The sequence below is a fragment of the Passer montanus genome, unplaced genomic scaffold (assembly GCF_014805655.1).
Source record: "Passer montanus isolate IOZ18808 unplaced genomic scaffold, ASM1480565v1 scaffold11, whole genome shotgun sequence".
Classification (NCBI taxonomy): Eukaryota; Metazoa; Chordata; class Aves; order Passeriformes; family Passeridae; genus Passer; species Passer montanus.
The window spans coordinates 11269982-11295072 of NW_024357613.1; the positions used below are offsets into that span (position 1 = coordinate 11269982).

Consider the following 25091-nt stretch of genomic DNA (forward strand, 5'->3'; position numbering starts at 1 on the left):
TGTTAGTTGGTTTTGGAAACTAAAATGCATCCAATATGGCTGCTAAAAGAATAAGCAAGCAAAGAGAGACACAGTTTTGCAGAGTAATTTAGATTGGAAGGGACTTCAGGAGGCCACCTAGTCCAATCCTTTAAAGCTATTTGAGATAGTTTCTGATTTGTCAATGTACCTTTTTGGAGTTCTAATTTTTGTGCTTAGACTAGGTTGACAGGTTTCAGATTGAAGCATGAACTTGTATTTGAGATGACAGGGGATCTGATATGTTTTAGAAGTAGTCGTGTACATAGATATTTGTTGGGGAGTGGTGATGAGGATATCATTGCTATGAATGCTATATTTAAAATGCTAGGGTGTAGTTCGATCTCAAACAGATTGCTTCACATTTTGGTTTGGAATTAAAATAAAGAGTAACTTCATGCAGAACAGGTCTGCAGTATGCAGTGATTCATCTAAGGTGAAGTTTCCATATATTTAACAAGCAAAATTCTTGTTTGGCTTCAGCTCATATTTAAAGAATTTGATTTAGCCCTTAGTATTCAAACTCAATAACTTACTAGTGCTGTCTTATGTATGTGGAACTCACCTGTTAAAAATTAATCTCTTTCTTAGGGATTATTAATATGGCCTTCGAATGAATTCTCCTTTTGAGCAAGACTTCTGTGAATTTCTCTTTTTCATAGTAACAGAAGTTGGGGGAGGACAGGGAAGAGCTGTGTAAATTGAATTCTGATGGCTTAACTAAGGCTTTGTAACTTTGAAAGATAGCTGTAATTTACCTGTTGCCTTTACCAGGTGTTTGGTATCAACAAATTGCTGTGAAGTGAGAAGACTGTTGTTTGACAGTGGTCAAAACTAAATGTAATAGTCAAAAGTATATAAAAGGGTATATTTATTGTTATTGCTTTTTAAGTGAGATATCTTTGACTAACTTGAGGTGTGCTAGAGATTTTGTTTTTTATTAATAAAATGTTTATTTGAGTCTTGTCTCACACTATGCTGGTTCTCAAGGTAAAGAAAATATCTCCATCTTAGTGAGCAAATCCTCCCCCATTCCCTTCAAGTAAGCCAGCCAGTTAATTTTAAACTTGAGTCAAAATTGTGGATCACACAGTGTAATTACAGGTATGCAGATAGATTGTGTCAAAACATTGCTTTTCATTACTGATCTTGGAATAATTGTTCCTGTCTCTTGTGAACTTGGTTTCTTACTAACTTTTAGGAGCATGTAACTTGTCAGTCTAGGAAAAAGAACTTAAAAAAATTGGATAGTAGATCCTATGTGAAAAATCTACATTAGTACCTAAGCTTGTAAGGTAGAAAATATAATACCAATTAAAAAAAAAAAAACCAACAAAACAGAGATGGGGACAGGTATCGTGGAAGATCAGGGAAGAAATAAGTCATGTAAGCTTGGTATCTTGGAATCAAAACAATAAGGAATATAGCCGTTGGCATCTGGGTGAACATGATTTATATAGTTGGTGAAAATTACATACCTTTTTGAAAGGAAGGTTATGCCTCTCCAACAAAGGGTTCAAAATGCATTTAAGTAAGGATCACGTGGCTTTTCTTAAGATTTTCAGAAAGCCTATTGTCAAAATTTTCTTGAAGAAACTAAAGTAATGTGAGACTTAAAAGGTTCTTGCAGAGACATCTAATTGGTTATAAAGTAGGATTGAAGGGATGGGATATTGTTCAGTCCTCCCCAGGAAAGGGAGCCACCTGTACTGCGTGTAAGCAAGTATGAAAATTGGGTGAACCATTCAGTGATGTTTTCTTGATTGATCAGCCAAGGCTGGTCCTAAATGTGGAGAATTATACTAAGCTCTTGCAAGACTGGGTGGCTGAGTGATAAAAGAGTGCATAAACTTTTATGTAGATAAATGCAGAGTAATGTAAGTGGAAAAAAATTGTAGCAGTACATATAAAATGATTGCCTCTGGGCTGAGTGCATTTCTGTGCATATGGAGGCAAATGAAATTATGATGTGCATGGAAACAATGGGGTTTGATTGTTAAGCTTCTCTTCTGCTATGATCCCTGGGAAGTTCAAGTCTTCAAAAACAACAAAAACTTGTTCAAAAAACACAAAAGGTAGTGGTTTTATTCCTGCAAGGTAATCAGACTGTGCATGAAAGATTGTGCTGTGGGCTTTTACAGCTGATGGGGGTTTACATGATCTTACTGGGGGGCTATTTAAGTTCATGCAGAGAAACTGAAAATAACTAAATATGTAGGAATCACATTTGAATCATGTCCACATCAGGAAGTCTCTGAGCTTCAAAATGGATCGTTTCTCAAGGAGTAGTAATAGAAAATATCATATATAATTGCCTTGCTTTTCATCTTCCCTGAGCACGTGCTGTTGGCTGTTGTCAGAGTCAGGATGTAAAAGCTCTAGTGAGGAAGGTTTTTATATAGATCAGATGTAGCTTTTCCTCAGAATTTCAGTGCTGTGACTTAGAGAGGTTGGTCCATCCTTTTTGCATCATTAAGAATTAATGGCCATGTTTTCATCAAGAAATGGTAGGTAAGGTACTCTGCATTTGTTTTGGAAGGAGTAACTTTACATTCTTCCATCAGAAAGCAGAACATTCATTTGCTTTTGTCGTTTTAGATCTAGAACTATTAGGTTTATCATTAGTAAAGTCTGTATTTTGAAAATATTTTGCACAGCAGGAGTGCAGTATGATGCTGATGACTCTTCTGTTACCAAAAGATAGTGGACATTCTTGATTAGTTTTATTTTTCACATAAAATTGCTTAAATTTTCTCACTGTATATAAATAAAGAAGTAAATTTTTCTCATTCTGTGCATCTGCAAATTATTCTTTTACTTTTGCCCTATTCATGTTAACTCATATTTTCTCCATTGCTGTGAAAGGTATTTGGTAAGGAAGGGGTCAACAAGTTAACTCTCACTGATAGGTGAGGATGAACAAAATGGCAGTTTAGTAAATGAAAGCGAATAATAGCAGAGGCTGTGAGAAACTAAAGCTCTAATTTAAGAGGAAATTGTTCCTTTCAACTTGTGGTTCAAATGTGTACCCTCTCTCTCTTTAGCAAGAGATGCTCTCTTTTTTATGTTCTGGTATATCATGATGTTCTTTAATCTTTACATAATTTAAATTGCTTTGCTATGAAAGAACATGTGTCTGATGAGTCTTTCTGAGAGCTGGCAGTATGGTGGCTTTTGCCTTTTTCATGTTTTGTCAGCCAACAGATAACAAAAATGTCATTCATAAAATAGTTCAAAAATGTTGAGATTACTTTAAATTTGTCTTTTCTGTATGTCCTATGAGTGTTTTTGTCTCTTTCTGTGCTTATTTTCTTTCCTGAAATTTTCCACTAGCCAGAGAGAGATAATGAAATATGCTAATTTTTATTACCATTCTCAGCTTTTTATTATATGCAAAGGCAGAGCTACAGTGCTAAGCAGTTTTAAAAGGGAGAAGCAAAGTAGTGAAGCACAACTACCTCCATGGTAATGGTATTCGTTGTTTCAGTCACTAACTATTGTTATTCATTAGAGACAGCTAATAGAGTCTGAAAGGCTGAATTGTTACTTTTAAAACCAGTGAAAGCCAATAAGCATAATTAAACTGCATTTTAATTTACTTCAGAAATACAAGCCTGGTCGATGTGATGATATTTTGAAATGGAAGCCACCCAGCCTGAACTCAGTTGATTTTCGTCTAAAGATAACAAGAATTGGTGGAGAGGGGTATGTAATCTCTTCCCTTTTTAAATCTGTAGCACTCATGTGAATGTCCCTTAGCAGTTAATCTGTCCTCTGGTATTTCTTGACACTTCCTGGGGCTAAGCCTTTCTATATTCTCTAGAACTTGTTCATCCAAAATATAAGCAACTGTTCTAATTAGTGTTGTACTGAAAACAATGGCAGATGTTTATATTATGAATTTATTCATTCTTAAATTAAGTTTCTTCAAATTTCTGGAAAAAAGTCCCATTTGGATTTGGCAGTATGTTTTTGAGAGTAGGCTGGCTGTATTAGCTTAAATTCCTAAAACAGTTTTTCATTGATTTTAGACAAAACAATAACAACTGAAGCTTTCTTCTACTTTAGAATTGTGCACAATGACAAACAGTACTTGTTTTCTTAGAGAAAAACAAAGCCTGACATTTTTACTTGTTAGTAAACAAGTAAAATTGGTATTGGATTTTTTGGTATTGTCTTTAAAACCGTTGAAATCTTAATCAAACCCAGTGAGTTTTAATGGCAGAAGACATGAAAATCTTTACATTGGTCTTGCTCTTTGCCTAGTTCAGTCACTGCACATATTAAATAGGGGTTATTTCCATGTTTAGTTGTGCTGGGGAGGGGATTAAGCTTGCTTTAGAAAAGTTTTTGGTTAGAATGAAATTAATGATTTTTAGGTTGCTTGGTGTTTTAACATCTGGGGCTCATTTCAATTGATGGTGTGAAATACTGACATTTAGCTTTTCTTTTTCTTGGTGCCACAGGCAACTCAATATGATGAAACAATTAATTCAGATATTGCTTGCATATTCCAGGGTTCTAATAATGGCCCATTTAACTTTTAGACATCTGCATGTCACATTACTGTAAACATTTGGTGAATAGAGAGAATCTTAGGGATATGGGGTTTTTATGCAAAATATACTCAACTGATAAGTTCTCAGTGTTTCATGAGATTGGAATTGCCTGTTCAAATTTTTGTGTTTGAAAATGCAGTGACTTCAGTGACAACAACTATTTCAGAGAATACACAGAAATACTTCATTTTACTTCAGATAATCAGCTGATTACAACATTTTATGTTTGTTTGCAGTTTATTTAAGTCACATGATAATGTAATATGAAAGATTTATGTAAAAGTTCTTTTAAAAACTGCTGATTATTTGATAGGAAGGTTATTTTTATAGGAGTATTCTTATGACTTCTGCTGGAGTTTACACATGTACAGTACCATCATGTGATTCAGAAACAAAATGCAACTCATTTTTAATTTCCCATTAATAAAGGAGTATTGGTTGATTAGTTTTCTCTGATTTCAGATACCAAATTGTCAGTGCTGTTGTGTTATGTTTAATATGTTACATCTTAGATTATTTGATTGGAACATGAAAAGGTTATAAAATATGAGCCAGCAAAGGATCTATTTCTAAAAAGTTAATAGTAGTTAACAGCAAATTATTAAAGAATGGCTGCTCCATTGTGGAATTGAAGTAACTTTAACATATAGAAAAGTTCTATCATATTTCAGCTATGTGAAAATGAGAGAAGTTCTTGTATTATGGAAATAACTACCTGAATTACTCTGTAAATAATGTAATAGTTAAATATATCAGTGTTTATGCTGCTCTCACATGCATATAGAAAATCCTAGAAATCTGATATTTCATATCAGATAAATAAAGTACAGTTCTTCCAGGTAAGTTTTACTCCATCACACATGACAATTGACTGCTACTAAATGCATTCATCCAACAAAAATAAAATTTAATGAAGGATGGGGCAGAAAATAATAACTTAGCACTTTTGGGAGAGAGGTATTTATCTTAAATACTGTCCTATGAAACAGTAGCTTCTGCTCAATGAAACACAAACTGTGAATGAAATACTCATGGTTTGTCTGCTTCAGTTGTTACTTTGGGTAAAATCTAAAGTAATTTGAAGAAACTCTGGAATAAAACAGGTTTTGAAATTGTTGCCCTGAGGTTTAAAAGAAGAATCTTTAACTTTAGACTGTATAAAGACAGTTCTTGAGTTATCAGCACTAACTAAAATTCTGTTTGATTTGATGAACTGAGCATACCATTACTGCAGTTCTAATGTGACAACACTGGGCTTCCTGCTTCCCCCACCACACTGAGATTAAAAGCAAGCATTGATGCTGGTTTCAACTTTTTAGGTAAAGAAAATTTTCTTCTTCAGTAATCCAAAAAGGAATTACAGCACTACAGAATGGGTAAGGTTGGGAGGGGACCACAGTGAGTTGGTTATCTGGTCCAACCTCCCTGCTCAAGCAGTCATCCTAGAGCTCATGGCACAGGATTGCATCCAGATGGTTCCTGGATATGTCCAGTGAAGAGACTCCACAATCTCTCTGGGCAGTCCATTCCAGTGCTTAGTTGCTCACACAGTAAAGTTCTTCCTCTTGTTCAGATGGAACCCCCTGTGCATCAGTTTCAGCCCATTGTCTCTTGTCCTATTGCTTGGCATCACCAGGAAAAGCCTGGCTCCAGCCTCTGATATCTCCCTTTAGATACCTACAGACATTGAAGAGGACACCTCTCAGTCTTCTCTTCTCCAGACTGAACAGGCCCAGCTTCCTCAGCCTTTCCTTTCCAGTCTCTCAGTCATGCTTGTTGCCCTGCATTGGACCTGCTCAAGCAGTGCCAGGTCTCTCTCATTCTGAGGAGTCCAGAACTGGGCACAGCACTCCTGATGTGGCCTCACCAGGGCAGAGTAAAGGGGCAGGATCACCTCCCCTGGCCTCCTGGCAATGCTGTTCCTAATGCACCCCAGGATACCATTGGCCTTCTTGGCCACAAGGGCACTGCTGGCTCATGGACAGCTTGTACTCCAGCAGAAACACCAGGTCTGCTTCTATGCAGAGGTGGTTTCCAGCAGATCAGCCCTCAGCCTGTAGTGGCACATGGGGTTATTCCTTCCCACATGCAGTACTGTGCACAATTCCCTTTGACAAATTTTAGAAAGCTCCTCTCTGCCCCTCTCTCCAGCCTCTTGGGGTTCTTCTGAAGGGCTGCAGAGCCCTCTGGGCTATGAGCTACTCCACCAGCTTTGGGTCATCAGAGAACTTTGTGAGGAGGCCTCTGCTCCTCCATCCAAGACATGGAGGAGTAAATTAAACAATACTGGGCCCACTGCTGAACCTTGGGGAACAACACTAGTGACAGGCTTCCAACTAGAGCCTGTGGCACTGATCACAACCCTCTGGGATCTGCCATTCAGCCAGTGAATCTGTTGAGCATTTGACAGCAAAATACTACAGATGTGGCTGAAGTACTGGTACAGAATTTACAGAAGTTGCATGTTGTTTTGACACAGGCAAACAACATTTACAGAAATAGAAGGTGTGCCTTTGTATTGATGTCTTACAGACAGATAAGGAGCCCAAGTTAAAATATTGATCTCAAATACATAACAGCTTGAAACAATGTGAACAGGGATTGTCTGTAATTTCCAAGTTCTCTGTTCTCATTTATAGATTCGTCTTTAAATCTTGAAATGCGGACATAACTAAACCTGTGCTGCAGTTGTGTGTGATCTTATCACAGTTTACAGCCCAAGCAGCAGTGCTACAAACTGAACCAAATCACAAAGCTACAACCACACAGCCCTTGCATTTATAGTTCCCTACTCACTCAAATAGTGAACAAAAACCCATATAGGAGGATTATTTATTCAGTAGCATGAGATTAGAGTTCTGTCAGCTGTTGGACATGTCTTTTAGATAGCATATGTAATTGAGATCCTGAACAATTGTAAACAATCTTGTGCATTTTTCATCTGAATAAGGGAGTTACCTCTGGGGAGTTTGCCAGATTTTAGTCAGTGTGATTATTTTCCATCTATGTAAATTCCCCTGTGTTTTGAGTTGAGCATTTCCATCCATAGATCAGTTTGCAATAGAAGTGTTAACTGCAAAATAGCTGCTGTTTCACCCAGATGTAGTCCCGTTACGGATGAATGACCAATCACTTTTATCTGGGCTTCAGTTGTTTCACTCTTGATATTGGAGGGAGTTTTGTCATTGAATTAAAAAGAATTGGTCTTAAAATCTGGGAAGTACTTTTAGAATAAGCCTGATAAAGATGAAGACTGCATGACAAAGAATATAAAGAAAGAAGATACTATTGCATCCCAGAAAAAGGCAGGGTTTCTGTAACCTCAGTGACCTAATACTGACACTCCTGTTCAGTGCACATATTTGAAAGAAATTGCATTATTGCACCTTAGTGAGTTACATCTTATCAGCTGAGCCTTGGTAATTGTCTCCTGTGTATTATCATAGTCTAGCCTTCCCAAGCATTAGGATGATGGTTAGATTAACTCTTTTTGTGTTGTGTTTGCAAGAATTTCAGCTTGTGCTCTCCCTCAATCTCTTCTCATTACATCAATGTAGTTAGTTTAAAAAAAAAAACTCAAAACCCTCTAACACAAAACCCCTGCAACTCATTAAATCAGCTAAAGAGAGTACTTTATTGTTTGTCTCTTGTGAAACAAGCAGTTGAACTGAAAAGCCCTAAAACCATGTGTTTTAAAAAGGCAGACCTGCTTCCCAGCACTTCTCTTTAATTTCAGGTTTATTAGAACAATGGTCTGACATATACCTTGTGTTTTCCTAAATTATTATGATGGTCATGAAAAAATAAGAGAGTCTTAAGCACATTACCTGCTTTTCCCAATGATCTATAATTTAAATAACCTTAAAAGTAGAGAATGTGAAGGATATTTATTTGCTATGTGCAGATTCTCACTTATATTGCAGGGAAGACTGCTTTTAAATAGTGGGGATGCTTTTTCTCAAAATGTTTAGCTGTATGAATATTACTTAAAAAGCCAAAAAACCCCACAGTAACTCTGAGTCTTGCTTAAATGTCACAAGTATCAACTGAAAATGTCACATAGTACCATATTTCTGGTAGCTTCCATAACCAGCATTTCTTAAATGTCCATGCTTCCTTTTACAGATTTTTAATTAGCCTGTGCAAATCCCTTTAATTTTATCTGTATCAGACTGCTAAAATCAAATTACAAGCAAATTTTTTGCTTTATTTGCTTTGAATTAATATCTTACTGGGTCAATTTGTTACCATTTCAAATCACAATATAATATAAATTTTATGTAGTACCCTGAAGTACTAGATAAAAACCATCAAGGATTTTAGTCATCTTTGAAGTTGTACTCCTCTAAAAAAAATTAGTAATTTGAAGTAGACATGAACTATTTAAACTATTTATTAGTGTTAAGTTTGTAATTTTTTTTATTGTATCCATTATTATGTAGACTATCTGGGGAAAACCCCAAACAGTGTTTAGGCAAAGTTCTGTTTAGCTTAGACAAGATAATAACATGATAATAACAAGTAATAAGAAATGGAAGATAAAATACAATACATTCAAGGATAGTGGGGATATCCTTGGATCCACCGGAAATTACAAATCAACAACCAGATATAGATACCATGAGTACAGACAAGTGGATGTCTTCTTTTTTCTTTCTTTTTTGTTTTTTTTTAGAAGTGGTGTTTTCCTTTTTGTTTTATAAACTAAAAAGGACTTGGGGGAGAAGAAGACCTGGCTGTGATATTCTTGATTTGCTCTCATATAGCTGTGTTTCTGGAAAAGGACTGGGGGAGAAGAAGACCTGCAAGTGGATCAAAAGGGCTGTGATATTCTTGATTTGCTCTCATATAGCTATGTTTCTGTCCTTTTTATAAGCTGGTCTTTCTCACTGTTCTGCTTTAAAAAAAAATTGGCTGAAAAGTCATATGAGTTAATTGAATCAGCTAAGATAGCAGAACTGAAGGGATAGTTTGTGTGGCCTGGGTGTTGGTGCTCCTTCCTCTCTTCCCATTCCCACTTTTACATGATACTGGAGTTGTTATTTTGGGTTGTGAAATCTTTGCCTTCTCACCCATTTGCAGAATGTCCATTGTCAAAGAGCACAGACTCATTCTTATATGTTCCATGCATCACAGAAAGGGGCTTTTACGAGTAATACCCTGCTGATAAAAATAGTAATCCCATGTTCCCTATGACTCCAATGACCACAGTCAGTGTTGGGGCTGCATTGCTGTTGGGTACAGTGGAGTTACAAGGCAGAATGCAAATGAAGTTGTACAGCAAATGGATAATGGAACAAATAAGAACAAGATGTTGCAAACAGAGCCGAAGCTGTGCCATGTGAGGATGGCAGCAGTCTGAGTGCTGGTTTGAATGTGTTAAGTGTGTTTATGGCTGTACTGTTGTTAAAGGAAGCATGCGTGCTTTGGAATTGCTTACTTTTTGTGGAAATGTGAGAGTTTCAAGTGAAAGTAAAGGAATAATTTGATTAGCTGTTACCTTCAGGCATTCAGCTGTTACTAGAGTTGACCTTCTGAAGAGGAAATGTAGGGGCATGGTTGTGCCAACAGATCAAAGAGGATGTAATGTGTAGAAAGAGCAATGCAGTGGCACAGGAAGGGGAAGCCCAAATGCCACCATGGTAGAAATGTGCATGTGCAGCTGCAACATTGGCATTGCAAAGGAAACTGGTAGACAGACATTTTAGCAAATATCTATGCTGTATTGCTTTTATGAGGATACTTAAAATCTTGTAAAGCTTCAGGCTTAAAAAACTATTTTCAAAGTAAAGCTTTGAATCTAACATTTATTTATACTCTGGTACACTGAACAAAATCTTGTACTTTCCACAACTAATACTCAGGATGCTCTCGGAATTTCTAATGTTGTATTTCAAAAATGAAGTCAGACTCATCTTTTTATATGTTCAAGTGGCAGTCTTGGGCAATCTCCATCTGTCAGATAATTATTCTACTTCAGCTACTCATTTCTCCAGATTTTAAAAGCTTTGCCTCATATCATCCTAAAATTATCTATATGCTAGCAAATTGGAATGTAAATGTAGTCTCATATGTTTTAGGTACCCTGTTCCCTTTTCTTGAAATAGCTGCTGCCTTAAAGTAGTCTTTCCAGTTGCTTGTGCCAGTTATCATCATGATTATCCACTCTGTTAAGATCCATTTCTATCTCCTGAGTGAGATGAAGAAAAGCTCCCAAATACCACATCTTCAAAATTTTCATGCCTCCCGTGTATTTCTATCTTCTAATTTACATTTGGATAGATATTTATTCCTATTTGTGGATGTACCTTAGATTCTTTGCTACTTGTGAATGTGGAAATGGAGGGCTGATGTCACCCCCAACTAAACTACTGTAAGGTGGTGGAATCTGAGAGGAGTGAGGAGCAGACAGTGAAGAAGCTCTATTGGACTTCAGAATAGTTGGCTTTGGCATTTTCACGTAATAGAGGTGGTATCCCACGTCAGGTCCCTTTGAACTGCAGAGAGGCTCAGGACAGCTGGTTGATCTTCAAGAACAGCTTCCTCAAATGCACAAGGATGTACTCTTCCCTGTGCAGGAAGACAAGCAGGTATGGCAAGCAGGTACAGCTTGCTTGAATGGGGAATTCCTAAGTGAACTCACCCGAACAATGATATGTATGGAATCTGTAAATAGTGACAGACCTCCATGAAGAATATAAAAACAGTGTTTGGGTGTAAAGACAAAGATGCAGGAAAGCCAAAACTACACTGGAGTTGAAGCTAATGTCTGATGCACTGATGTCTGTAGGTACCTTGTTAATGGGAGGAAGACTTAAGGAAATGGTGTGGTGCTGGTGCAGCGCTAGACAGTGGAAAAGATACAAAAAGGCTGAGGGTACACACTGCAGCCTTTGCTTTGGCAAGCTCTGTTCTCAGGCCTTTGTGGTCCCTGAACCTCATGGCAGAGTGCAGGGAAGTTGAAGTTGAGGACTACTTAGGCAAAGTGGACCTCAGGGTACTGGAAGGCAAAACTTTGAAACTGGGGCAAGAGTGAGCCCTTAGAGTAAAGGCAGCCAATTAATGTGATAGCTGGGCTGCAATGGAGTAGATGATTCTTCAGTTCTATTTGGCATTTGTGAGACTTCATCTGGAGTACTCTGGCTTGTTTTGGGCTCCCCAAATTGAGAAAGACTTTGATGCACTGGAGCAAATTCAGTGGAGTGCCTCCAAGACTGTGGGGGGATTAGGGAACATGACGTACAAAGAAAGGCTGAGAGAACTGGGTTTCCTCTGTCCAAATAAGAGAAGGCTGTGTAATACTTTACTGCTGTTTACTACTCCCCAGTGGCAGGTGATAGATCAGATGAAGCCACATTGCTCTGAGACTGATGTTGAAAAAATGGCAGGCAAAGGACACAAATTGTAGAAGGTCAAGAGGAGAAACAGTGTGATGAAAGTCAAACGCTGTAGTAGGCTGGCAAGTTGTGGAGTCTCCATCTTTGGAAGCATTCAGAAGTTAATTAGATGAGCCTGTGAGCACTCTGATACAACTTGGAAGCTGACCCAGTCCTGAGCATGAGGCAGATGACATGCAATGGTCCTTGCCAATCAGACTTATTCTAAGATAATTTGCAGATCAGATGTTAAATATTTTGCAAATAACATGGAACTGTTAGACACTTAAACTAATACATATTTTAAAACATTTTTTGTTTTCTTTATGCTTTCTTTACTGTAAATAGTGATTTTTCAGTACAGTACTTAGAGTAAGAGCACTTATTGTACATATACTTAATTTACAAATTGTGGGATTGTCCTTTTGGAGAAGATTTGTGAGTTGCAAAGTAAAATAACATACAGTTTTTATAAACAGGAATTTGATATTTTCTCTGTTATACACTGTAAAGGTTTGCAAGATACATAATTTAAAAGCCATTTAATTTACATAGAAAAAAATATTCATTTTCCTTTTGCTATAGGTTGAAATAGATATACTGTTCTCAAACTTACTGGAACTCAGTAGTGAGCATGTTTCTTTTTCCACCAGTGCATATAAATTTTTAAAATTATAGGACTTATTAGCAAGTATTTGTGAACATCATGTTCAAAGTGCTTTACATTAATTTTAGAAATTGGTGTGATCTTCTTTGAAATGCATTTTTTGCATGTAGTGACTATTTGGTCTTTTTCAGACAAGGGAATTTTCTAGATTTTTTAAAGTATGTCATGGATGGTACTTTAACTCAGAATATTTTTATCTCCATTAATTGTTTACAGTACAAATTAATATTCAGTTGTTTGGTTTGGGTTTGGTTTTTTTTTTGTGGTATGTGTTTGTGGTTTTAATTAGTTGCTTAATGAGATTATATTATCTGTTTTTCTTGAGTTTGCAGAGCTATACATCTTAAACTATGTTCAGAAAGGAGCATTAGTACAGGATTGTTACAGATCTGAAAAATAGATCTGTTTTTCTATGGTGTTTGAAATTAAAGAATTGTGGGAATGAGTCCAGAAGAGGCTCTGAAGATGATCAGAGGGCTGAGTCCCTCTCCTACAAAGACAGGCTGAGAGTTTGGCTTGTTCAGCATGGAGACAGGAAAGCTTCCAGTACCTGGAGAGGGGTCATTTACAAGGTAGTGATAGGACAAAGGGGAATGGCTTTAAACTGAAAAAGGGCAGATTTAGATTAAGTATTGGGAAGAAATTCTTAGCAGTGGGGGTGGTGAGGCACTGGAATGTGTTGCCCAGAGAAGCTGTGGATGCCCCATCCCTGAAGGTGTTCAAGACCAGGTTGGGTGGGACTTTGAGCCACCTGGTCTAGTGGAAGGTGTCCCTGCCTGTGGCAGGGAATGGAACTTGATGATCTTGAAGGTCTCTTCCAACCCAAACCATTCTGTGATTCTATGAAACATGCATTTAAAAGGAAAAAAAGCTCAGCTCAGATGACTTCCTTGCCTTCTGTGGTGTAGTTCAAAGAAGAATAAAGCAAACTAAAAGGGAAAAGAAATTATCACCATGGTAGAGTAGAGCAAACTGTCTGGACAGACAAAGATATTGTATATTGTTTCTGCTCTTCATTGGTCTTACTCTGAGCATTTTATTACTTAATTTTCTGACAACACCAAACTCAGAAATCATAAAAGAACAGATATAAGTACTAAATAATGAATATATTAAAGATAAAAATAATTCATGGCAGTCATAGCTCTAAGACTACCATTCAGTTTGCTCTGATACCATCAGAATGTTTTGAAATTGGTTTAGGAATTAGAAGCCCAGCTTTTTGTGTCTTACTGAATTCACAAGTAGTTTGGAATCAGCAAAATGTGTCAACAAAATAAATGACCCTGATGCAGATTGTTTGCATTTCTGCCATAACGGTGTTATCAATATGGTATGCATGCAACTGTGGGCTTCTGAAATATAGGGAGATTATCAGCAGTTTCACCTTCCCTTGTTGATAGCAAAGAGAAACTCTTGGTACATGTGCTTATCTTACAACTTCAGAGACATTAGAAAAGAAACCTACTTAATCCTTTTTCAGGATAATTATCTAGTATGTCTGGTTTTGCAGGGATTCCAGTTGTGATGATTGACTTAAAAAAACTATGTATGTGTAGGGTGAGTTTCTAAAAATTAGCATTTTAAGGGACATTTTCATTTTGAGGAAATAAATTGGATTTTTGATATCTGTTTAATGACTTAGGATGTGCCATAGATTTGGTAATTCACATTTGCTGTCTTTTTAACTAGCACCCAGCTTGTAGCTTTTTTTTCTGGGAAAAGATGCTTGTCCTGCTGTAGAAGCACATTGAAATCAGTGAGGTTATGGGTGCATGTATCTGTCAGAGGGAGATCAGTTTGCATAATCAGGGCCTGATGAGCCAGTGGTAGTGGAGAATCCGTGTTGTTACTTACCTGAGCAATAGGGAGCAGAACGGGAACTGCGGTGTATGGAACATGTGCACGTATTGCACTTTCAGCGGGGATTTGTAAAAAGCATTTAATAGTTTTCAGTAGAGTTTTGGTTCCATCTGACAACATGTCCTCTTGCTAGAGGATCTTAAAAAGGCCAAAGTTCCAAGGATCTTAAAAAGGCCAAACTATTTTCATAGTTTTTATGCTTGTTGTCTTTTTAGAAAGCAGTCATGACAGTGAGTGCAAAGTACGAGCATGATTTTTTACTGAATTCTGTTCTGAAATCAAGGCTTTTATCTTAAACAGAAGATATATACATGACAGAAGCTGCATGTTTTTTAGCATCATTGTATAGATGAGAAATAAGCCTTTATTTTAGCTTTGAAACCCAGATTTTCAAGATTGTGAGCTGGTTCAGCTTCATAGGAAATGAATCAGAATTTTTAATTTATAAATATACTTACTTGTATGCATATGTGTATATGCAAACACAGGTGATAGCTGTTACATTTTACATTGTAAAATTAACAACAAGGAAAAATGTAAAGGAATCCCATTGTCTGTTATGAATCAAAGCCGCTCTTTTGTTTCCTTCTTCATGTTTACATAAGGAAACTCTAGACCTCTTATTACACTTCTTAATTTTAAAGTTTATCCATTTTATTCAATCAGGTTTTTATATTTTTTATTTTTTGCCCTCTTCATACAAATATATTTCTTAACTGGATATTCTCACTTCTTTTTCATACTTTATTAAGGAGGTTGTCAGTGCCTTGGTTTCATGCTTTTAAGCTAGGTAACTAAATGGTTCTTCACCTGTACTCCACCAACCAGTATTCCATGGCTTATAAATCACCTAAGAGTGGAGTTTATATAAGTGAAGATACAAAAGTATTTGAAGTATTTGGGGGTGTGGGGAGGGTTTCAAGAGACAGTTCTGATGTTTTTGAAAGATTAATAACGTTAGTATTCCTTTGCTAGTCATCATATCTGTTGTCAGCCCTCCAACCTCTGAGAGGTATATGGTAAGAAGCTTTTGTTATGGAATTTTAATCAGGTTGCTATTACATTCCCTCAAAAACAATGCATGCATCTGTATCAGTTTTCAAGATGGGGAAAATGAATTATGAAGTGGAGAGAAAACTCTCTCAGGACAGCATGATGTGTTGGTAAGAAAAGGACAGTCCTCATCTGTACCCAGCAGATGGCATTTTTCCCCCTTATAACAAGTAAATATTTTCAAAGCTATAATCTTTGGCTATTTTCATATTTAAAGCCTTTTATTCACAAAGTATTAAAAAATTGCACTGTGACCAAATATTTATTAGTGGATTATAAATCAAATATAATGTGTATATTTAATTTAAGTATAGGATAGAGAAGGTTGGATTGAGAAGAGTGAAATGGGATAGTGAATTTGATTATTTTATTTTTTTCTTCTCAATGGGAAAATGTCAAAACCATCATTTCACATGGATGTTTATAAAAGCACGTCACTCTTTTGGTGAATGTTAAAGCATCAAATATCAAATTCTCAGGATTTTAGGTTTTTTTCTCAGGAATACAGAATTCTACTTGAAAGTGGATATCTAGTTGCAGGAGATCTCTGGATTTGTGGAACAGATTAAGACAGTTTCAGAAGTGAATTGGATAGCTCCTAATGAAGGATCTGAACTATTTTCTCCCTGTCAGAAGGGAAGATTTCCTATGGACATGGTTAACTCTCCTTAACTAAGTATCATTAACATTCTGACTTCTTAATTTGTAATTCAAATGATTTGAGCAGAGTTCTGACTCAGGACTTATTGTTGTTCATTCTGGTCTCATTCAAGAAGAGAAGCAGAAATTACTGGAGTCCCACTGAGTAGGATGTTTGCACTTGGTTTATGCACAATGCTCACTTTTTAAAAAATCTTCACACATTACTTGTATGTTAAGAAAATTGTGTTTCAAAAGGTGAATTCTGTATCATGATAAAATGGAATAATTTTTTGGTTTTAGGAGAGGCAATGGTATGGCATGCAAATGCTTTCTTCCACCTAAAATTAGGCCATAAATACAACTTACTTTAACAGAAGTATTAAGCTTCAGTTATTTGAATTATGTCACCAAAACAAAATGTTGAAAGCTGGTCATTTTTCTCTTTTGCTCATCCATTTAATAAGATATGATTAATGGTTTCTGCATGGTGATAATTTCTCTGTTGTTTACTTTAGTTTTGCTCTCATATTAAAAATAAGAGGAAACTATTACGCAACTATTTTTTTCATGTATTGTATGCCAGTTGTTTTTTTGTAATATACAGATACATGCAGTATGTAGAAATTTTCCATGTATTTTCTGAAGATGATATCCTGCCTTTTTCAGAGATTAAGTTAAGGTTTTTTTATGTTATTTGGCTGGCAAATTTTGTGTTTTGAGAGAGCCTCTATGGGCAAAAGGCATACTTATGTCCAGATTGTGGCAAGAGGAGGGGCCATTGTTTTAGACTTATAAAACACTTTAATTTGAGTGAAAGTAAATTGATCCCACATATTTAAAGTATGGTATAACTGTACTAATTATTTAAAACTTGACAAGTGTACTGGACAAGCCTGAGGAAGAGCTATGAACCCTATTGACTGCAGAAAAGAACTAATATTGAAATAATATGGCACTGTCTGCTCTGCTGCTTTCCCCTGTATAGACTGAGGGTCATTCATTTCCCAAAGGATTTTGTACAGCATTTGGTCCAAAAGTATTTGTTGCTGAAAGCTGAGTTATGAAACTGATGACTCCTCTAAAATGAAAATTTAATGCAGAAAGATTTTTAAACAGTCTAGGAATGCATGGCATAAAGATGCTATAGATGTAGACCTTGCACAGTTGCTTGTCTTTTGTGGTTTTTTTACTAGGTTATTATTTAAACAGTGTTATCTAGTTATGTACTCTTGTTTAGTGATCTGTCTTCTTGTTAAGAAGGCATATGTCTGTTATTGCTCAAATTGAATTATTACTTTCATTCACTGAATTTGACTTCATATAAATTTCTTGCAAGACAAAGTACATAGATGTTTCTGACAGAAGGACAAAAAATTGGTTATTATTTAAAGTTAATTCCTATGATGTAATAGCTCCAGAATTACATATTGTTCTTTTTTTTTTAACTTTAAAAAATTTAATGGATTTCTGAACCTCTAAAACAGCAATTCTGTCAACAGAGAAGCTGGTGGCAGTTTTATTTGGTTTCATTTGACAAAGCCTTATCCTCAAGTTTAATTAATAAGGGGACCTGAAAAGACAGAGAAGTTATGGAATGATATTAGCAGTGGGAAGGTGAGAGGCTGGAAGAAGCAGGATGGAGGAAACCTAATTCTAGTGAGCTTCCTTCTCTACCCTCATTTGAGGTAATCTGTTATTTATTTGTTGGTACCTGCGGTAACTTTTTACTCAAGTTTGAGACAAGTAAACAAAACTAACAGTAAGAACATCCCAATCCCCATAACTCTGAGTTACTGTAGATACTAACCAGTTTTTTATATAAGGCAAGACCACTGATAAACTTAGACAAAGGTGAGGTTTCTTGAAAGTGGAGAAAGTGAAGGTATAGTGAGGAGAATAACCATCATTTCAACTGCAGTACAGACAAACTTGGATTTACAGAACTGGCTGAGATATCGAGACAGTTGCAGAAAATCTCCTTGTACCATGCGTGCAAACTTGAGAAAGTTGAGAGTTGCAAGATTATTTCTTACCCACAAGGTCTCAAATATAAGGGTGAGCACTGTCTTGCCTCCCTCAGACTATTTTAGCCTGGTCATCTTCATAACAACTTAATGAAAAAGAATTCTCTAGCTTCTCCCAAACCCCTTCTTACATTCTGATCCTAAGGAAAACAATTTAATTTCCCTTTCTCTTAGTTTTCAAATGTCAAATACAGTAATTATGTTCTGTCTTAGCATTGAGTGATTTATATCTGAATTAAATGCCTGTTTGCTCTCTGATAATAAATTTTCTCTGCCATAATAACAAGGTAGTGTTGAATGTAACTTCAGAAAAAAGAGTGATAAAGATTTACAATTGAAGCTTGTTTTTGCAGTATTTGTATTAGATGTTGTCTGATTGATATTCTTTTACTGCTTCAGGAATGTGTTTCCATATACACATCAACTTAGAGGTAATTATTTTTCTGCGCATTTTAAATCGATCATGGATAAGACTTCTTCCAGTGTAAATGTCAGGTGTGAAAAATTAAAGCAATATTTTGAGTTTGGAATTAAATATTTAGACCAAAAAAAGTAGAATTGCAGGAACTGTCAGTGTAGTCCCATTGTCACTAATCTGTGCATGTAAAATGTAGCAGAGGAATGTCCAAAAGAAATGGAATTCTTCCACAAAGAGTTGACCCCAGGGGCTGTACTGGGACAGAGCACAGAACCAGAGCACAGATCTGTCTAGTAGCTGAGTAAACAGAATAACTTTGACCACTCCTAAATTGCACTTCTTTTAAGAAACAAGGTTGTAAAAGAAGATATGAGAGACTCAGCTCTTGTGTTTCCTAGCTGATAGAAAACTTGACAGCAGGGGTGTGTTAAAATGTAGGTTTCCCATCATCTATTACTGTAATATGTGCTCTACCAGTCTGCCCTTTTCTCTCTTCTGTGCCTTCTCATTACTGTGTCACTGTTCCCAGATAGATTCAATTTTGTGTTCCTGCTGAAGTTTTATTCATTTTTCTTTACTTCTCTCACCCATATTTTCATGTGAGTCTTCAGGGTTGGTTTCCCAGTAAAGGTGATTATCTTTTTTTTGCAGTAACTACTCCAAAATGATTAAAGCCCTGGTTAAAATGCATAGAATTTCCATGAAATAGCTGAAATTTCATTCCTGTATGCCAATTGATAAGTTTTTCTCTTTGATGGTTTGAAGATGTAGCTATATATAGGGAAAGCCAGTTGCTTATGTTTTGTTATGCTTATCATAGATATATTAAAAAATAGCCAAATTTCTATACATCAAAGTCTTTCTTCATACTTGAGATTAACTTGCATGCTCCATCCTTGTTTTTTCTGGCTGTATTGCTTAGCCTAAGAAAACATACTACTTTTTGTAGAGACTGTCCTACATTAAATCAAACCTTTATTAAGTTCACAATTTTCATAATGAACATTGTGAATTTTTTTTTCTGTAATACCAGTAGATAATTGCAGTTAGCTATATTATTTTAAAAGGCTTATTATCCATGCAGGTACCTTAAAAACCACCATAAGGATTTTCTGCTTGGAAAACCAAAATATACTGAACCAGGTTGCACTAATTTTTTTAGGCAAGCTTTTTTTAGCAAGGGTAAATTATAGTCCAAGAGGACATGCAAAATTGCTTGGAGTAAAAAAATTATGTATTAGAGGTGGACTGCAAAATGGAAAAAATGCCCCTGCTTTACTGTACATTTGTTAATTAATAACTTAATAATTTACATTACATAAATCTTCTCAGAAAGATGTGAAAGAAGAGACAAAGCAGGTCATCCTGATACCAGTTAAATCAGTGGTTATCAACTAGGGTCTGGAAGTAATCAATTTTTTGTCCTTTTCAGTTTGCATTTAATCATAATTGCTCTTTCACTTGTGCCCTACATAATAAAAATTAATCATTCGGTACAGTAAATGAAAAGATGCTCTCTTTCTGTAATAATAACACAGAAATTGTAATAAAGAATTCAATTTTTTCCCCACAGTTTATAGAAAAGATACATTTCTACAAGTTGCTTATCACACAGACTTCAGCTTATTTGAGTTTTTAGAGAGTGTGTCACAAAATTGAATAATAATTTTAAATAAAGTCTAAAAAGCTGGCATTGGAAAAGAAGAATACTGGTAGCATATGAAGAGTTTGCAAAATGGTTGTATAGGACAAAAAATTGAAGCAGCTCCTTAAGATGGAGCTTCCTGGTCCTCTTCCTCACACAGGGAGGTGGGTCTGGCTGCATGGGACTTCTCAGGGTGTGAATTCAGATGTGACCATGTGCCAAGTGCCTGGGAAGGAGGGAGCCTGTGTCGGTTTAGTAGCTGCCTCAGGTTTAAACTGGAGTGGAGACCAAGGCTGCTCAGGAGAAACTGGAACAGTAGCTGTGAACCTTGGAGCTGTGTGTGGAGCAGAGGCATCTCAGAAGGGTTGTTCTGTGCCTAATCCTATCTGCCTTCAGTTTCTTAGCATCATTGTTCAAGCTTCCATCGTCCCAGTGCATTCCCACTCCCCTCCTGGTGGCTCTGATAAAAGTACACTTCCCCTCTAATTACGGGAGTTGGGGTAAGACGTAAAAGAAGGGTGGAATGTATTGAGAGGACATAGCCATCTTTAGAAGTCTATAGAAATCAAAACCAAGGGGCAGCTGAACATTAGAGTGAGAAATAACGAAAAGATAGAGAAATGGATAAAGGGGAAGGGGATGTGGCACTTGTGAGGTGAAGCAGAACACTCTTATACAGAGGAGTGATTTCCCTTATAGAGAAAGGAGCCTTATGGGTCAACATACAAATTTATAATTTTTTTTTTTTTTTTTTAGGGTAACACACTAGAATCACAGGGCAGCTTTCCTGCACATGTCTTGTAGATTATTGATGCAATAATGAATATCACAGTGTTGTTAGTTGATATTGCAAGATAGTCCTTTATTTTGTCACACCCAGGATGGCTACATTTCTTAATATTTCAGAATGTGGAATACTACATTTATGTCTCTTACTACCTGCAGAATTTCTGTAAAGGAAATTTCATTTACAAGTTTGTGTATGACTATGCTGAGGGATTTAGTTTTATAATTGACAGAGGAACTAGATCTTGCACCATCCGTAAAGGTTTCAGTAATGAGCTTGAAGCATTCAGTAGTGTTCAGGAGATCTCTGACAGCCTTCCTACCTTATTTTGGGTGGTAGGTTTGTTTGCAGCAGATGGCTGTTCAAGCATTCTGCTGGTGGCACTTGGGTCTGGATAGGGTGGCAGCTGGGTCCATATCCTATATTCCAAACAAACAATTCGTTGTTCATTACAGGCGTCACCTTGGGATTGCAATCTGCATAGTCCCCCATGAACCCATACCTGAATGGTTTGTAGACTGTAATTCAATCATTTTTCTGGTTGTGCACGATTAATTAATAAAGTATTGCTTTTTAATAAATGATTAAAGTGGTGTGGAAAAACAGGAAGGAAAAGAAATCAGTTGGAGTGGTCTGGCTGTGTGCATGCATATGGCTAAGGGTGCTCTTCCCATGGAGGATCTTTAATAAGAAGATGGGAATTTTCATACTGATTATATCTCTGGCTAATATAAACAGGTGAATTTTGTATTCTCTGTTTTATTTTAAGGGAAACATTTTAGTCTTCTACATGTTTTTATTATGCACATGCTTGTCAAATCTCTGTTTCTCCTGTGCACCAGAGCAGCATCTATGAGTTCCAGTTTAATTATGTGCTTTGTGTTTAAATATTTATCATATTTGAATTCTCACTCAATTGAACTAATTCAATGACTCCTTGTTCTTTTGTTACGAGAATTAAATACAAATCACTTGGTCAGTCTTTGGTTTGCCCTTCATTCTGAAAAGGATACTGCTTTACTCAGGGTACCAGATCTTGCTACCACTGGTGTGGCATGCAGGGCACTGGGAAAACCAGAAAACTGTTGGAGCATCTGTGCTGCCAAATGAAGGGCAGAATGAGGTAAATTATAGCCAGATGAGATCACCCCATCATAACTTCCCTGCCAGTTCTTTGTCATGGTTTTTCAGTAGTAACAACCTGTTACAATTGCAGAGTGTTCAAATTTCCAGCTCTGTTCTTACCATTAAGAATAGCTGTGCAGGACAAAAGTCTGGGGGTTAGGGTTTTTGTGGTGTTTTTTTGGTGTGGTTTTGTTGTTGGGTTTTTTTGGTGTTTTTGTTTTGTTTTTTTCATTAGAAAGATCAAGAACAAAGGAATGACAAAACTTCACATCGAAAGAAAATTCAGTGAGCTTTGAAGTCAACCCTTTACATGTTATGAAATAACAGAATTCTAGTTGACAGGCTCATTCACATTATGATACATCCCTTAGTTAAATGGTGTAAGTACCTTTCCCTCGTTCATACACAAAAGAGCACACATCGTTCACTTCAGAGGAAAGTAATGCTGAGGCGGTATGAGTGATACTAAATACAATATCAGCTTCCTTTCAAAGTGATGGACTTTGTAATCTGGCTAAAGTTGCTAGCTATTGCTTCATAACTTGCTTCATCAGCAGCCATATCTTTTTGTGATTACTAATAAATATATTAATCAGTCTGTTATATAAAAGGAGTAGTCACATTTGCCAAGATGGAAACTGACCATTTTTTCTGCCTGTCCAATCGCAATCAGGATTTGGTCCTTAACAGTAAGAAGTGTCTTCCATATAAAAGTATTACTGCCTAGCTTTATGGTCTTTTAAAAATAAATTAGTATGGAATAAGAGTGTAACAGATGCCTTTTGGCAGTCTGAATCGATTATGTCAGTGTGCTGCCTCTCTGTCCCCCACTACTTTTCAAGCACTCTTTCATTAAAATGATCAAAAGAGAGGCAGATGCAGCCACAGTGTGAGTGCAGGGGATGTGCAACCTCCTAAGTAGCACTGCCATGCGTGGCCAAGGTAGGTGTGCTGAACAATGCTGTGCTAGAGGGTAGGGCTCTGGGAAGTTTGCAGAAAATATCCTATTTCTGTGTGTAGGATTGACTTGGATTTTTTAAAATTCAGGCACTCTATATTAAAAAATGTCAGAATTTGGTGATTATTTAATCTTGATTATCAATATAATTCCAGAGCTTTCCTTTTAGTACCTCCCTTTTCTGCAGGGATTTTATTTTGGTGACTAAAAACCCCCATGTTCCTGACTAAATGCCTTTATTTTCTTTAGTGGGTACAAACAGATGCACTACCTTTTCAACCTCTTCAGTCTCCCTATCTTTCTTGGTTGTTTCCTGTGTTTTCACATGATCCTGTATTTCCACATGATTTTTTTTACCAGTTTTCTACTTTGGCTATGCTTGAGATTTTTTTTCATTACCATATTTATTTCTTCTATATCTTACTTGTTGTTAGAAATTGATTTTTCTTAAGTAGTTCTTGAAACACTGGAAATTACTTTGTTTGGACTTCAAAATTGTAATGAGACTTCGTATTTTATTGAAGTCTTGTGATACAAAGCTTTACATTGTGGTATCAATAATTGGCTTAATTCTGGTAGTTGAATTTGCTTTATTGTGGTATCTATTATATTTTAAAAGATGGCCAAGGTTAAAGGACCCTCTGGGGTCATAGACTAGAATGTGGATTTATGGTGTTCCAGTGAGGCCAGTGCAGAGCTGTGTGAGTGCTCTTGCTTTGTGATACATGGATAAATCTGGGCAGAGTTGCATCACAGCCAGTGTCAGGCAGCTCTTTCAGCAAATTGGGAATAGTTCCTAACTCCTGTCCTATATTTCAGGGAGATGAAAGGGATGGTATTCAGAAAGAAAAATTGATGTTTATGATCAGAAATAGATTCTAATAGTGAAATCTCTTGAACTACGTAATAACCTCCCAAAGGAAAAGGCAAGCAGCCTCATTTTCCAGATAATTTATGGCCAGCCTGGCCAAATTGCTCATTATACTACAGGGAGTAATATTCCATTGGTGGAGGAATGGGCATGATTATTTAATAGGTACTTTTTGTTTCTGCTTAGTTTTCCTTTCTGTTTTTTATGGATAGGTTATATGTAAATGTAGTCAAAATGCTTCTTTATGTTATTTGCCTGTAAAACAAAGCCAAACATGCTTTGGACAAAGATTAAAATATTATCAGCACTAGACATAAATGCAGCAAACAAAAGAAGTGCTGTTTGGAAACATCTGATATTGTGGTTTTATTTATGAAGTGCACAGATATGCCTTGGAAAAAATCTCCCTGTCTCTAGGAAAGTATTTGTGTACAAACACTCCCATTCCCCCACCACCACCAAAATATCCCCCACCACAGCCAAACAGTTTTTCAAAAATTGGCGCAAATTAAACCCTCCTAATTGAAGGTAAACCTTCATATTCATCAGTTTATTCTTTTTGATGGTCTAGAATCACCATTACCTCAGATATGAGGTCAGTTTGCAGTCTCAAGCCCTTTAAATGTAATTTTTATTTCATTTGGTATATGACAGTGGCGACATTGTTCAATGGAAGTATGTCTTTCAGGGATCAGTTACTGCCAAGATTCCCATTATCAACAGTCAGTGACAGGTAGTGATTTACTGTGGGGAGTGAGGTAGTGCAGTGAAGCCTTTCAAGTACCACACATAAGAGCTCGGAGGGCAATTAGCACATAGCATTGATATTGTTGCCTGAGTTGCATGTGCTTGAAAGCACCATGCTTATTAATATGACAAATGGCACATGCTATTGTAGTACTGTTGTGGGAGGGCTCAGGGTGTTAAATTCCAGTCTGTAGTTTGTGCTACCCACTGCGTTTTCCCCTGGGAATATTGTTTGGAATACACTTTTATGTTAATTGCAGTCACTGTTAACTTAGCTTGGACTATTCTGCAAATTCAGAATTCATGGAATGAAAGAGGCTTACTTACATTTCTGCAGG

General features: G+C 36.5%; 1 protein-coding gene across 2 annotated transcripts in view; it reads left to right on the top strand.

The window, feature by feature from the left end:
- RNGTT (RNA guanylyltransferase and 5'-phosphatase) overlaps positions 1–25091 on the top strand; it is a 171378-nt gene that overhangs the window by 104000 nt on the left and 42287 nt on the right. For both annotated transcript variants that reach the window (XM_039729316.1, XM_039729324.1), the window contains one exon: positions 3623–3723. In XM_039729316.1, the coding sequence (XP_039585250.1) occupies positions 3623–3723 (101 nt within the window). The remainder of the gene's footprint in view (positions 1–3622; positions 3724–25091) is intronic.